Genomic DNA, 15364 nt, shown 5'->3' on the forward strand with positions numbered 1-15364 from the left:
AATTATACTCCAAGAAAGATGTTTAAAAAAAAAAAAACAGCATCAGCAACTCTCCCATTTGCTCATGTCAGTTACTATTTCATGACTCTGTGACATTGCTTTCCCATTGTGTGAACTGGATGCTTCTGAGGCATGCATTGCTGTCAGCTGTGCTCAATACTATGTCACCTTGTTCGTCGTGGACCAACTATTTTATATAAATCTGTTCTGTAAAGAAGTACTTCTCAGACTGTAATGTAAATAAAAGTCACCTAGAGAGCTGTTAAAACACAGATTCCTGTGCCCTTCTCCCAAGTGATACTAATGCTGTTGATTAGCTGACTGCGGTGTGGATAATACTGCTTTTGATCACAAAATGAAATGCTTGGAGTATGAATTTAGATTCATGTATATTCACTGCAAAATTCAGGCAACCCTCATGATTTGTGAAACATATTCCTGAGATTCCTGCAAGTCAGAAAATCTGAACATAAATTGCCCTTCACTTACACAATTTACTTCATACTTTACCCCACCTGTTAGCCAAGTGGCCCTGGAAATTCTTTTTCCTTCTTCTTCACTATTTAGGATTTAAATCTCCCTTTTTCTCTCCGTTTTAGGTTGAGAAATTTTACCTCTTCCTACTCTAGTCCATTCTTACCTTACTGTGGGCACTGATGGCAACACTGGTGGTAGGAGGAAAACGTGGTCAGTCTTCTCTCCCAGACCCACTGCTACTTGATCTTTAGTCCCAGTTACCTTTTCATAGCTTCCTTTCTATCTTGGTTTTCATCTGCTGCTTAAAATCCTGTGAGAAAATGTTTTGTGTAAACAGAGTTTATATATTTCTCTGAAACGTGTTACTTCAGTACTTTCTCCTCCCAGAGACCCACCTGCAGCACACATATGACCTTCATTTTTCTCCACAAGGTTTAATAGGAGGTGGGGAGGGTGATGGTCTTAAGAGAAAGCGTTTCCCCGTTCCTTCTGTTGGTTAAAAGCTTTAAAAAGCGAAAATGGGCTGTGTGCTTGTTTTAGGGACAGCAGGGCTGGAGAGAAATTGTGAGACTGCAGCTTCTTCCATGGTAGACCAGACAAGGTGAAACATGGGTCAGAAACAACAGGTAAAGTTAGGGGTTGGTGGTGGTGGGGGTTGGGGGCAGTGGAGAAAGAATAGGTTGACCGATCTCTGTGTCTCAGAAAAAAACTTATATTGAGAGGGAGCCAGCCGACCTGAGGATTTAGTCTGGTGTGAAGTTTCTATTCCCTGTAACTCTTCATTCCTTTGTCCTTCATTCATCCTTACTGTCTTTAAAAACCTTACACTCTGCCAGAACTTCCTTCCCTTAAGCCATAGGGACCACCTCCAGTAGTTTACAGTTGGAAAATTCTTTAATCCCACTTCCATAGGGAAAAATACATACTTGGCTCTTTTTTTTTTTTTAAATAAATTTATTTATTTAGGGCTGTGTTGGGTCTCCGTTGCTGCACGCAGGCTTTCTCTACTTGGAGCAAGTGGGGACTAGTCTTTGTTGCGGTGTGTAGGTTTCTCATTGCGGTGGCTTCTCTTGTTGCGGAGCACAGGCTCTAGGCGTACGGGCTTCAGTAGTTGCAGCACGTGGGCTCAGTAGTTGTGGCTCATGGGCTTTAGAGCACAGGCACAGTAGTTGTGGTGCACGGACTCAGTTGCTCCACGACATGTGGGATCTTCCCAGACCAGGGATCACACCCGTGTCCCCTGCATTGGCAGGTGATTCTTAACCACTGCACCACAAGGGAGTTCCTATACTTGGCTCTTAATTTGGAATGCTTCACATTTTCTTCTAGAATATTGTTACATGAAGTGGTTAAGTTCCATGGTATTAATAATATTAATACTCTACTTCAGTTACAGCTCTGTGCCTTAAATATTTTTTTCTTGTGGGATGGCTTAGGAACCTGACCACTTTTCTTTTGGTTTTTTTAATTTTTAATTAATTAATTAATTTATTTATTTTTGGCTGCATTGGGTCTTCGTTGCTGTGTGCGGGCTTTCTCTAGTTGCAGTGAGCAGGGGCTACTCTTCGTTGCAGTGCACGGGCTTCTCATTGCGGTGGCTTCTCTTGTTGTAGAGCATGGGCTCCAGTAGTTGTGGTACGCAGGCTCAGTAGTTGTGGCTCGCAGGCTCTAGAGTGTAGGCTCAGTAGTTGTGGCACACGGGCTTAGTTGCTCCGCGGCATGTGGAATTTTCTCAGACCAGGGCCTGAACCCATGTCCCCTGCATTGGCAGGCAGATTCTTATCCACTGCGCCACCAGGGAAGCCCCTAGCCACTTTTCATAGATTAGTTCTATGGGAAATTTATTCTAAGTTCCAAACTTCTGACTTGCAAATAACTGTCTACAATATAACTCATTTACATGTTGTATCACGTGTATATATTTGCTTTAAATTAAAGGCATATTTTTTTTTATGTTTTTGGACATGTAAACTTGAGCTTGCTTGACCTGAGGATAATTGCGCTTCTTGAAGTTGAAATAATTCAGAAAACAATGTGCAATATGAAATCACTTGGCTGTGTGTCTGCTCAAATTAAGAAATGCAAAAAAGTTAAGTATCGTAGGATATGTAGGTTGAATGCTCAAAGAGATGAAGGTAATTTTTTTACTTTAAATGAACTACATGCTTTATAAACTCATGCAAATTCTGCCTTATATCTTATGCAAAGCATGTGAAAATCCCTATGAGAGTTATATCGATTGATGGCAAATAGTTTTTTCCCTTTTAACTTCTCCTCCATCTGCTGCACATGCATTTGATTTTCTTTTAGGCACCATGATTGAGGATGTGGTTTAACACTGAAATGCTGTATGTACTAAATGTAAAAATATTGGGGAAATACAGAAACTAAGCATTATCTCTCTGCTTTTAAGAGAGTATACTGTATATTACTGTAGTTAACTGTCCAGATCCCAAGTCTTAAAAAAACAGGCTAAACTAGAACTCAGAGTTCAGAGGGCATCCACAATAACTGCTTCTTCATGCAAGGAGCCCCAGTCCCTGGCCTTCATTGCCCAGCTAAACCAACTGCTACTATTGGCAGTCACTATGGTAGATATTAGGGATGCAAAGAAGTTTTTAGTTGTAAGGAGCTCACAGATTGCTGGCACATGTATGGTTTTCTTAGGTTAGTCTAGGGGATGAAAGACTTTCTGAATCCCTGGGAGTACCCTGGAAATCCTTCGTCCTCTGTATCTCCTTCCTCCCATCAGTTTTCCATTTTATGACATCATCATTGAAGCCAGAGATTAATTTGCCTACCATTGAGTGCTCTGCTCCAATGGGTTGATCTTACCTGAGCTGGTCTCATGTGAGGGCTTTCACAGTCAGACTGGAGTTTTATGAAAATTATATTTGGAATATTCTTATCCAGTAAAGCTTTGGGGAGCCTGAAATAAATATAGTTAAAAGTCTTGCCTAGAGTTATCTGGTAAATATGGTAAAGTAAAAGTAAAACTGAGACCATAACTAAGAAACACAACTCCCAAGCCTTAGCATAAATAACACGACTACCGTTAATTTTTCAGAGAACTTTGAACTCATGAAGCACTTTAATGTATATATTTTTAAATAAATTTTATTTATTTATTTATTTTTGTCTGCGTTGGGTCTTCATTGCTGTGCACAGGCTTTCTCTAGTTGTGGCGAGTGGGGGCTACTCTTCGTTGTGGTGTGCAGGCTTCTCATTGTGGTGGCTTCTCTTGCTGTGGAGCACGGGCTCTAGGTGCACGGGCTCAGTAGTTGTGGCACGTGGGCTTAGTAGTTGTGGCTATTGGGCTCTAGAGCACAGGCTCAGTAGTTGTGGCGCACGGGTTTAGTAGCTCCGCAGCATGTGGGATCTTCCTGGACCAGGGCTCGAACCCATGTCCCCTGCATTGGCAGGTGGATTCTTTTTTTTTTTTTTTTTTTTCCGGTACGCGGGCCTCTCACTGTCGTGGCCTCTCCCATTGTGGAGCACAGGCTCCGGACGTGCAGGCTCAGCGGCCGTGGCTCACGGGCCCAGCTGCTCCACGGCATGTGGGATCTTCCCGGAGCCGGGCACAAACCGGTGTCCCCTGCATCGGCAGGCGGACTCTCAACCACTGCGCCACCAGGGAAGCCCGGCAGGTGGATTCTTAACCACTGTGTCACCAGAGAAGTCCCTTTGATCTATATTATTTCAATTAATTATTTGATTAAATGATTCAGTATATGTAAAATACTTGGTACAGTGCTTAGTATATAGAAAAACACTTAGCATTAACTATAATCCTCTCAACAACTTTGTAAGTTAGTAGGAATTTTTTCTTCCTTTCATTTTATAGCTGAGTGAACAGGTTTACAGAAATTATATTTTGCTCAGGTCTTTCTACCTCTAGGTTTCCAGCTCTTCTCACTTTATCACATTGCCTCAGAAACAAAGTATTCCAATTTACATTTCATTTTTAGGGCAGAGTATCACAGAGCTGCAAAGGGCCTTCAGTACTGTGTAGTCCATGTTTCCTCATAGCATTGAAAAAGTTGAGGACAAGAGTAACTAGGTGACTTCCTCAAGGTTATACAGATAGGTAGTCTTAGGACCAAAACTGGGACCTGGGTCTTCTAACTTATTCAGTACAGAGAACTAGAAGTCTGTGGTCCTAGATGGAATTCTAAATTGTGTCCTAGCTTGTCCTAAAAAGCTTAATGAGACGCAATACTTCTCTGTACCTCTGGGTACCACCAGCTTTACAATGAGTACTCTTTTATGTTTATCTGATATCTGCTATTTTTGGTTACTTAGTAGTCCCTATAAAGTAAAGGTTTTGAAATTTGTGGTGTCTGCTTTTCTTTGTTTAATTCATTTATTGAGCACCTGCCATTTGGTAGCCTTAGGGATACAACGGCAAACTTGCCTCGTAACAGGGCCCTTTGCCAGGTTGCTGGCACATGTTTGGATTTTCAGCAAGACAGCCTGGGGGATGAAAGAACTCCTAAATCTCTAGGAGACCTCTGTGCTCTAAAGCCCAAATTAAAGTCAACATCATTGTGACTGTTGTGGACATCATTTAGGATATCACTTAGTGATGGTTTCTAAGGAAGCCCAGAGAAGGAAGTAATGTTATTCCAGAGGCAGATGTCGCCCTGGAAAGATGAGGAAGAAGAAAAAAATTAAGAAAACAGGGAAACGTGTTAGATTGAAGTAATTTTTTTCACACTCTCCTTGTGCAGTAGTCCGGACATGTATTCTTACCTTAGTTGGACAAATGAGAATATTGAAGTCCAGAGAGATCTAATGACTTGCCCCAAGTCACTCATCTAGTTGATATCAGACAAAGGAGAACTGGAACCTGGGTTTCCTGGCTTTGTGTCCAGTGCTTTCTCTCTTATACCTGATTACTGCAACAAATGAAAATGACAACATACAAGGGGCAGTGGTTGTGGGTATAGGCCTGTAGTACACCCAGCTGTTTTGTTTTTGTTTGTTTGTTTATTTAGTGCCAAGGCTGAACTAAACTATTTCTGTTTCCAGCATCAGCATCTCTATTGACTTAAATAAGACTTTTTGTGGGAGAAAGCAACCTGCAAGCTCTGTTCTCAGGCCAGGCAGACAGGAACTCTGTTAGTTTTTCTTCATGAGATGGATATTTCCTAAGGCGGCAGCTACCACTGAACCCAACTTTATCCTGGTAGATCTGAGAAGTCAGAGGTCGGAGACCACATCCGTGAAGTACCTCTCATTAGGGTCACCTGGGACAGGAAGGTTGCTTGTTTTCTAACTTTAACACTTAGGCGAGTCATACAGCCTATGACCTTTGCCCTTCTTAACTGGTGATAGGGGCCCTTTGTCAGTAAAGCATTCATGTGGATTCTACTCCACTGTTTCAGGTCACTCCCCCTATTAAGTCTGAGGCAGCAAAGGAGTGAGTTGAACTGCTTTTCTCACTGTGAGGGAGGTACATGCATTATGCTCAGCCAGTTAACAGGTCAGAGGAATGGGTTTCCCACTGTGTGAAATGTCTTCCTTTATCATTATGTGTGTATTCTTTAAAAACTTGCCTTAGCATCAGGCACTCTGGAAAATGCAATGTTTCTTTTCTAGTAACTACAAAATTAGAAATATTAACTTCTTAGATTTTTAGGTGAATACTCATTTTGTCTGTGTACGTACGTACATTTGTGTGTCCCTATACAGTGTTCCCATTGCTTCCTCATTCTTACAGAATGAAACTCTGAAGTTTGAAAGTGTCTGAGTCCTGAAGCAAGATAATTGAATGTGACAGAAGCACAGTAACCAGAAGACCTGGGAGGCCATGAAAGATTTGCATTGCAAATATAAAAAATAAATAATGAGGCTTCTTTTTCTCCCTTACAGGGAAACTGGATTCCAAGATCCATCAAGGAGCAAAGAAGGGGTTAATGAAGCAGAATAAAGCTGTCTGACCCAGGAAAAAAGGAACTATACAGCATAGTGGAGTTTTGTGTACTAAAATTGCTATCCACTGGTCCTTTGGAATTGAAGCAGTAGACATCTAAAGGCTTGGCATCAGGCTTGAACCTCTCAGAATTTAAACTCATCAAAATCTGTATATTTTTCTTAAAGAGTGGGATTCTTACTTTATGTAGTGGGTAAAAATCTTTGGATACATTATTTATAAAGACTTATTTTAAAAATTCTAGATCTTTGACATTTTTCTCAGAATGATACAGAAGAAAAAGGAACAAGTTGGAAATTATTTTCCTCTCTGAGGCTTGGATTTGTTTTAGTTAGGAAAATTCTTAACCTAGGTTAACAGTATTTTAAGGGACCACTTGAATTTTAAAGTTTTTTTTTTTTTTCAAAGTGATAACCTGGTAGAGTATTAGGATGTTTGAGGAATTGTGTTTAATAGAAACGTGTGATTGGACAGAGAGGTTTTTAATCAACTTTGCTGCTCTAGTCCAACATCTCTTCAAGTGAATAGTATTCAGCTGAGTAACCTTCGCTGGCCGATTTTGGTGGGGGGTGGGGTGGGCGGATAACCTGAAGAGGTGCTGCCACTTTGTTCTTTGGTTTGAGACATTAGGACATAAGAGGATCAGACTGGGATGAGATAGAGCCACCTGCTAAAGCAGCATGAAACCGCCCTGTTTATTTTGTTGGTATTGCAAAAGTATCACTTGGATGGAGAATTAGAAACAAACAAAAATAAAATCCTTTCAGTAAATGCATCCAAATATCCCCAAATGCTGAAACCAAAACCTTTAAGCCATCCATACCCCAAGAAGCTATGAGCTTTGGAAAAATAGGAGGTTGGTTTGAAATGAGATTTTTACTAGTCATTCTGGTCCCACTTAGTGAAGCACTTTTTTTCTGAGGCTGTTCAGAAGAGCTGTCAGAATCTCAGTTGCTGGCATCCTCAGGAAATTCACGGTCTTAAATGTGTATGTTCTGCTTTTTATAAAGCAGCACTACCACACTGGGGAAGTTGGATTCCCTCCAGCAGTTGTGTGCATGACTTAAAAAAGAGAGCGCAAGGGAGAGAAAAAAGTGCCCTGTGTTATGAAAAAGATTAATTTCCCCTTTCTTTAATCCTTCATATTCAGCATTTATTTGCATTGAAATGCCTCCACTCATTATGCATTGATGCTCACTCAACTGTGAACCCTGCTTGTTGCAGAGCTCCGGGCATTGGTTTTGTGGGGGCCTGATCACTCTGGATTCCCAGGCAAAACCCACCCAATTCTTGTTCTAGTGATGAAGGCATGTTGTATTCTTTTTTTTTTTTTTTTCCTGTTCAACTTCTGTAGAGAAAGTTGGAAAGGACACCAATGGCAGTTCTTTAGGGGGGAAAAAAGTCTCTCTCTGGCTTTCTGCAGACCCTAGTACTATTAATGAAGCCACACTGGGTTCACTATGCAGTTAATAGTTTACCAAGCAGTAGCAATTTGAATTCTGTGCTGGAATTGTCTGGTTTTCTTAATACCAAAATAAAATTGAAAGATAGGAGGTGAAGAACCTAAGGAGCAAAAAAAAAAAAAAAAAAAAAAGTTTATCTTTCTGCCTTTTTATTTGCACGACAGACAGCCTGAACACAGAGGAGTATGGATTGATTTTTCCACCTGGATAGATTGTGTGTGCATGCCTAAAGAAAAACATCAGGAGATGCAAGAGTTCAGGTTATGCAACCATTTTGTGTGCCGTGATAAGAAAGTTTACGAGAACTTTACAAGTTTATGGGAAACCCACCTCAGCAACCAAAATATGCAGCTGGAGCCACATGAGTAAAGGCAGAGTAACTTGGAAACTTCTCCTTTTCATGGTTAGACTGTGAAAGACTCTCTTCAGTTCACGTGGTGGTGGTATAAGGTCTCTCTTTTATTTGTGGAGACACCCGGGAGGAAGTGTGGGAGAGACTTGGGGGTAGATGGCCGTCAGTTGCTCAGTGATGAATAGCATAATTTAAAGCCTAGTGGAAAATCTTAGCAGCCCGAGTACAAACTCGCCCAGGAGTAGCCTTTCAGTACTTTACAGCACTTTGCACTGACCCTGTAACTCTGGGACAGCTTGGCCTGAGGGAAGGTCCACATTTCTGAGCTGGTTTACTTCTACAGCCTAAATATCTGTACCCTCCTTTGGATAGTTGGGTTCATTGGCTCTCAATTTGTATAGTGGCTAAAGGATTCAGCGTTTTTGTTTTTCTAGGCAGGACACAGTCTCAATTATATAAGCTCAAAGTAGGATATATATAAAACTGGAGTCTTTCTCTGCCAGGATTTTTAGGAGGCTTTGGCCTTGCAGATAGATGTTTGGAATGGAGTAGGGGTGGGGTGTGGGGTGGGGTGGTGTTTGCTTGCTATAGCTAATCTGGAGAAAGAAAACTAGGTGTCCCTTTTTTTCTTTTTAAGCTGGAAGTTTACAGAAACCCGTTTTTTCCTAGGGAGTAGGTATAAAAAATTGACTATAAAGATTGATTTTACAAATAATTACAAAGTTATGGCTTTTTATGAGTTATAACCCTAATCTCTTTCCATTTTAACTACTGTCTCTACTGAAGTCCATTTATGTGGATTTCATTTCGTTTGGTAAGTTTTTTTTTTTTTTTTAACGCTTTTACTAGAGCTCCTAGCCAAGATAGAGACAGTATTGGGGTTGTTCTCTTGCCCAGTTAGACAAGGCCAGTAAAAAAGCAAGCATCTATTAAACTAGAGAAATCAGCTAACTTCAGTTTATTAGGCCTCGGAGGGCAGGAAAGAAAGTCCTGTGATGAAGGATTTTTTTTCCTTGAGATTCAAATAGCAAGTGCACATCTGCTGTTCTCAGCTTCTGTGAATGTGTTTGGAGGGAGGTGATCCATATCACAGGCTCCAGCAGCATCAAGGAATCTAGCATCTGGAGGGCTTTCTAATTCTCTCATGCAGAGAAGAAAGAACATAGCCACAGTGCCATCCTCTGACACAAAGAAACTTGTGTAAATTTGTGTCCATTTATGTGTGTGCACATAATGTGGGTTAATTCATGCGGTGAAACCTGGTAAACTGATTAGATTTCTGTTGTGACAATGAAGAGTCTAGAAAGAAAACCTAGTAAATATTGTACCCTGACTTGAGGTCAGGTAGATAAGGTGGGGCAGAGAGGGCAACTGAAAATGTGTAGATGTGTCACAGGAAGGGAGTGAGATGTTGGGACAAGGGGTCAAAAATGTCAATATATGAGATTTGAGGAGCGTCTAGAGCTGTGCTGTCTAATATAGTAGCCACTAGACACATGTGATTATTTAAATTAAGTGAAATTAAGATTCAGTTCTTCAGTCACAGTACCATATTTCAGGTGTTCACATAACTACATATAACTAGTGACTTCTGAATTGGACAGCTCAAGAATAGAATATTTCCATCATTGCAAAAAGTTCTATCAGACACTGCTTGTTCAGAGCAGGGGTCAGCACACTTTTTCTGTAAAGGGCCAGACAGCAACTATTTTAGGCTTTCCAGGCCATATGGTCCCTGTTACAACTATTTAACTCTGCTGTTGCAGTGCAAGTGAAATGAATCCATAGATAATACGTAGGTGAATGAGCATGGCTATGAGCCAGTAAAATTTTTTTATGGACACTGAAATTTGAATTAATATATTAATATAATTTTCACATCACAAAATAGTCTTCTTTTGATTATTTTTCAGCCATCCAAAAATGTAAAAGCCATTCTTCTTCTTAGTTCATGGGACATACCAAAACAGGCACTGCACCTGATTTGACCTGTGGGCCATATTTTGCCAAACCCTGGTCTAGAGGAATAAGAAGTCAAAGCTTAAGATTCTTTTACTGTATAGGACATCAATTGCTTGAAAATTTTTAATGGTTCTTCTAGGCTTGAAAAATTTCTGTCTAAAAATTGAAGTTCACTGTAGGAATGTTTGCTTTGTTCCCCATTTTTGCAGTCCAGTCTTTTTCAGTGGTAGAGTCATGCTCTTCAGTAGAAGATGACTACTCAAGTGTTAACCTTTAATTCATACCTAAGTCTCTAAACCCTTCTCTTTGTCTACCTGCAAGTAGCTGAATCCTCGCTTGTAACATCGTCCAGTACAGATTAGAGGTCTTCTGTCACCTGGGGTCAGTTTTGTTCTTGTACGGTCCTAGAACAAGCTGAATATGGGTGGATCAAGGGGAGATTATTTTTCCTAGGCCAGATAGGCTTAGTGTTCATCTTTAGCCATCACCCCCTGACACACACACACACACACACACACACACACACACACACACGCACGCGCGCGCGCGCGCACACACACACACACACCTTTTGCATGTGTATTTGGAGATATAAAGGGATTTTATGACCTGGCTGTATCCCCAAGTCACATACTCTCTTGAATGGCACTGTTGAAGGATGCCTCAGGGTAAGGGAAAGGAAAGATAAAAACTGCAGAGCTGGGAATTCCCTGGCGGTTCAGTGGTTAGGACTCTGCACTTCCACTGCAGGGGGCACAGGTTTGATCCCTGGTCAGGAAACTAAGATCACACATGCTGCGCAGCCAAAAAAACCCTGCAGAGCTAAGATGGTCAAGGACATAATTGAGGCTAAGACTTGAGAATTAAGATAAATTTCCTTTCGCAAGGGAAGGGGGTGGACGTTTTAGGGAAGAGGTGGTGAAAAGTATGATAAGTTTCATGAGTGAGAGGTGAGTGGGAGGGTTCACTTAAACAAGGACAGGATGCCTACTAGATAGAGTGCTGGGCAATCAGATGAATAGCAGATAAGATAAAAGTTACAATAGTTGGAATGGTGGGTTGGAAAAGAACCGTAGGACTTTTAGATAATAAAAGGCAACAAGATTTGGTGATATGGGGTGGTGAGGTGAAAAGTTATATTAGAAGGATTAGAAATAGGTACTTTTAGGAGGAAAACTAGTGGTAATCCTACAAAAGAAATTGGAGAACAAAGGATAAAAAATTAGGGGATTGATACTTTGCTGAACCAAGGGATAAAATGGGTGAAACACGATGAGCTGTGCTTGCTCTTCTGTTCTTTGTGGATGTTCACGTTCCGACCCCTTGTGACCCTTTCCTCTCCCCACGGTTGGACACCTACAGAATTGATGTCTTCCGCATTTAAGGTATGATACTTCCCCAGAGACCTCTCTGCGAGGAAGTCTGGTCCAGCGAGAGTTCTTTCCACGAGGAGAGAGCGTTAGGTTCGAGCTCTCCAATCCAGGTTTCTTCGAGTTTATCTCTGTTTTAACCGGCTCGCCGGGTTTTCCAGCATTCCCAGAGCTCCGAGTCTCTAATCCGGGCCCCGAGTCTCTAATCCGGGCTCCGTGTGACCGCGCGTTCCGAGACCCAGGATTTGGTTCGTCCATCCAGATTCCGGGTTTCCCCTGCGCTCTACCGCTCCAGACGGCACACCAGCCCGGGATCCGGATCCGAGGGCCCGGTAGTCCAGTGTCCGGGTCTTGCGGGCGGCCCTGGTTGTCCCGGATCGCGGCGGCGGCGGCGGTGGCGGCGGCGGAGGGACCCGCGGCCCCGGACACAGCGGCACCGGCGGGCGGGGCGGAGCGGCGCGAGGAGGGGGCGGAGAGCCGGAGACGAGGCGGGGTGGGGTGGGGGGGAGGGGCCGCGGGAACGGATGGCGGCCTGGGCCCCGTAGCTGCGGCGGCTCGACGGCCCGGGGCCCGGGCGGGCGGAGGTGGCGGCTCCCGGGACCGGCCGCGCGGTGAGTCCGGAGCTTTGTGTGGAGTCGGGGTTGGGGGAGGAAAGAGGCGGCGGCGCCGAGGGGGCCAGGGGTAGCGGCGCCTGACAGAGGAAGTGGGGGTTGCGAGGCCGGGGCGGAGCGAGGGGGAAGGTGTGTAGGGCGCGGGTGGTGGGGGTGTCGTTGCGCGGGTGGGGGAGGGGGCGTCGAGGGGCGCGGGGTGAAGTTCAAAGCGCGGCCAGGGCCGGTTCCGGCTGAGGGTAGGGGTGCCCCAGAGGGGATTAGGGTCTGGCCAGGTTGTGGGGACAGGCCAGAGAGTTTCAAAGGCGAGTCTGGGTATCTTGAGGGGGCCCAGGGTGACTGGAGCTAGTCAGGGAGTTAGGGGGGTTCAGGGCGAGGGTCTGGGAGCAGGACGTGTGCGCAGCCCAGGAGGGGGGAGCAAGGTGGCCGGGAATGTGCAGTAAGTAGGTTGTGGGTGTGTACTCCTTCCAGTCTTCAGGTCACATTTACTCCTGTCCTTTTCTTCAAGATGGAGGGATTCCTGGGCCTGGCCTTAACTGCTATCCTAGTACCCCCGGGAGGGTTTGTGACCCTGTCCTGTTTGGAAAACCCATGCTGCCCTCTTTTCCCTTTATGTGTAATTACGGTTGGATCATCTCTGTGCTTTGCTCAGATTCTCCTTCCTCCCTCTGGGGTTGAGGAGGAGGAGACACATCTGACCAATTAATGTGTGTTTGTGAAACGGGCAGCAGCAAACAGTCATTTCAGGTTCTAGGAATTAGGCTCACACAGGGTGGAGAGATCAGAGCCCTTCAGGGGGAATATTTCTGAACAAATCACAGATGATTAAATTCTCTAAGAAACAGCTTCCAATCTAAATGAGAGTGGGAAAGATGGGGAAGAAAGCCTGTCTGTTTCCAGCCATGTGTCCAGAGCCCTAGGGGTTCAGGAGAGTCCTCAATCCCCTACAGGCCTCTCTTTTCTGTATGAGGCTTTGCTCTGCAGCCTTGAGTTAATTTCACCCCTGCTGCTTTGTCTTGGGGGAGGGAGTGCTGGTTTAGGCTGTTGTGAGGAGATGACTGTTCTGCTGCCACACACAATAGTCGTGTCATTTTATCGGGACTGCTACCCCAGGGCTGAGAACTGCTGCTGCAGAGATAAACCGGTCCCTCTCACCCGCCTATTGTGTACACAGTGAAGGTCATAGGTTCAAGTCTTGTCTGAGAGCTTTGGATATGCTCCATCTCCCAGGCTCCTCAGTGCCATTTTCTTCCTTTTCCAGACTGGGGCTTGCCATTGGAGGAGGCCAGACAGAAAGGCTCTTCTTTTTGAGTGAGGAACAATGCAGAGCTCATTGGCACACATTTTTCAGAAGAATAGGGAATGCCAGCCATGTTGTGCCTGCCTCTTTGGCTAGCCTGTACTAAGTTGAGGAGGAAGAGTGGCTGGGAGGCCCAACCCTGATGTTTGTGTCAGACTTTTAAGGAAGAAGACTCCAAGGGGAGGGTTTTACTCTTGTTTGAGCCAGCATATTTAATCCTTTTTATAGAGATGGGACACACACAAAGATTTTTGTTTACTCGTTTAGGAATACCACTAAAAACCTGTGCAGGGTTAAGATAGGGACTCAAGGACCAAGTACCTTTTTAATGGTGACTTCCTGGTCAGAATAATTGCACGACAAAAAAGCCACAGAATTTGCCTATCTGGGCAAGGGCTGGGGAAACGAAACAACTTTCCTTTTTATCTTCATTTTAATTCAGATGAAAGGAGGTGACTTGTTCATTGTGTAGAAAATCCATGTGTGCTTCTGTGTTAGGGAGAAGTTTGCCAAAGAGATGAACATAAAAAAAAAAAATCATTTGAGATCTTGGGAGTTACTAATGAGAGAAGGATGAGAACGAGCTAGAAGGAGCCCTGCCCTTGCATTTACCTCATAGAAGTGCCCAAATAGCATTTAGGTACTATTAGTTGGGTAAAGAATTATTGGGGGCTAGAAATGAGGTTTTCCTTTAGGACATTAAAGAAAACTTTTCTTTGAACAGAGATTAGAAATCAAGCTCATTGTGGGAGGACAGTTGTATACAATATACACTGTACACAATAGCCAACCATTTCCTATAGAGTGTTGTTGAAGAGGAACTTTAGCCTTTGGTTGTGGTAAAGGTCTTTCTGAGGCCCTAAGTCTGACCACGTTGCCTCCCTTTTCTCTTTCAATGAGTTTCTTAAAAATGATGGCTTGCCACTTAGGTGTTGGGCTTTGTTAGGAGGGAACAGGTTGTTCTGACCTTTATGTTTCTTGATGACCGAACTGTCTTAAGGTCTTACTAGAGGTGTTGTCTGTCTTTAGACTGTTTCCAACTATATGTCCTAGGTCTCTGAGTGAAGTCTCAGCTAAACTGAGTCCAAAGCTTTTTGCTCTTGGGCTGTTGGCATTCATTTCTTAATCCTGTCAGGTGACAGTGAAGGCAGAAGCCTCAGATTAAATTTGCCCTGATTAGATTTAGTGGTTTCAGAATTGGGCCCTTGCCACAAGGAGTCTTATAAGTCTTCTGACTGTGACCATATTTCAGAGAGCACTTTGGATATTTTCCCCCCAGCTTCTTGTTAGAAAATGTTTCCTTGTGAGAGGTCTAGATAGCTGGACAGATTATTGCTTATTTTGTGCGAGGATATGGAAGCATAATTTTGGCTCCTGGTAGTAATTATGCTGCAATTAACATATAGCAACTAAATGACTGGAACAGGATAATTTGTTGAGGGGTTTACTGATTGCTCTGTCAAGTGGAAGTGCCACTCCTTACTTATTTGACTCAGAACACTACTGCCTGGGCTCAGCCGTGGAGACTTAATAAGTACAGGAATGATGTGTGGTCTCTAGAAGTTCACACTCTGTTTTCTCTCTCATCACTGCCAGGTACTATAGAACCTTCTAGTGCCACTTTCTCCTGCTCCATAGGTAGCTAAGCAATTGTTATTTCCCTTGTGGAAACTGGTCATGGATGGGAATACTGCCAGACAGATGGGGCCACTCTGAGATGAGGCAGCCTTATGTTGTGCGGCAAATTTTCTTTTAAGCAGCTGAATTCTCTCTTCTGCCTGATTTTTAAATATCAGATTCCTTTAAAAAAAAAAAACAACAACAACCCTGCAAAATACAAAATCACGTACTGTACTAAATATGCCTTCGTGATATCTCATAAAAGTTGGCTATGACA

At 43.4% G+C, this 15364-nt stretch overlaps 2 protein-coding genes across 12 annotated transcripts in view; both read left to right on the forward strand.

Moving 5' to 3' along the window:
- Window positions 1-6655, forward strand: part of TRIP4 (thyroid hormone receptor interactor 4) — a 66583-nt gene extending 59928 nt beyond the window's left edge. For 2 of the 3 annotated variants that reach the window (XM_019948135.3, XM_073799724.1), the window contains one exon: window positions 6352-6655. In XM_019948135.3, coding sequence (XP_019803694.2) covers window positions 6352-6419 — 68 coding nt within the window. In that variant the 3' untranslated portion in view covers window positions 6420-6655. Of the gene's footprint in view, window positions 1-1017; window positions 1098-6351 lie in introns of those variants that run through there. The other variant, XM_033851800.2, reaches the window with a different exon arrangement.
- A 155-nt stretch (window positions 6656-6810) lies between these two features.
- ZNF609 (zinc finger protein 609) overlaps window positions 6811-15364 on the forward strand; it is a 233753-nt gene continuing 225199 nt past the window's right edge. For 6 of the 9 annotated variants that reach the window (XM_073799703.1, XM_073799695.1, XM_073799707.1 and 3 more), the window contains exon 1: window positions 12041-12170. The gene's annotated coding sequence lies outside the window, so the exon portion shown is untranslated. Of the gene's footprint in view, window positions 8279-12039; window positions 12171-15364 lie in introns of those variants that run through there. The other 3 variants (XM_073799706.1, XM_073799709.1, XM_073799710.1) reach the window with 3 other exon arrangements.

This window comes from Tursiops truncatus, chromosome 2 (genome assembly GCF_011762595.2).
Source record: "Tursiops truncatus isolate mTurTru1 chromosome 2, mTurTru1.mat.Y, whole genome shotgun sequence".
Classification (NCBI taxonomy): Eukaryota; Metazoa; Chordata; class Mammalia; order Artiodactyla; family Delphinidae; genus Tursiops; species Tursiops truncatus.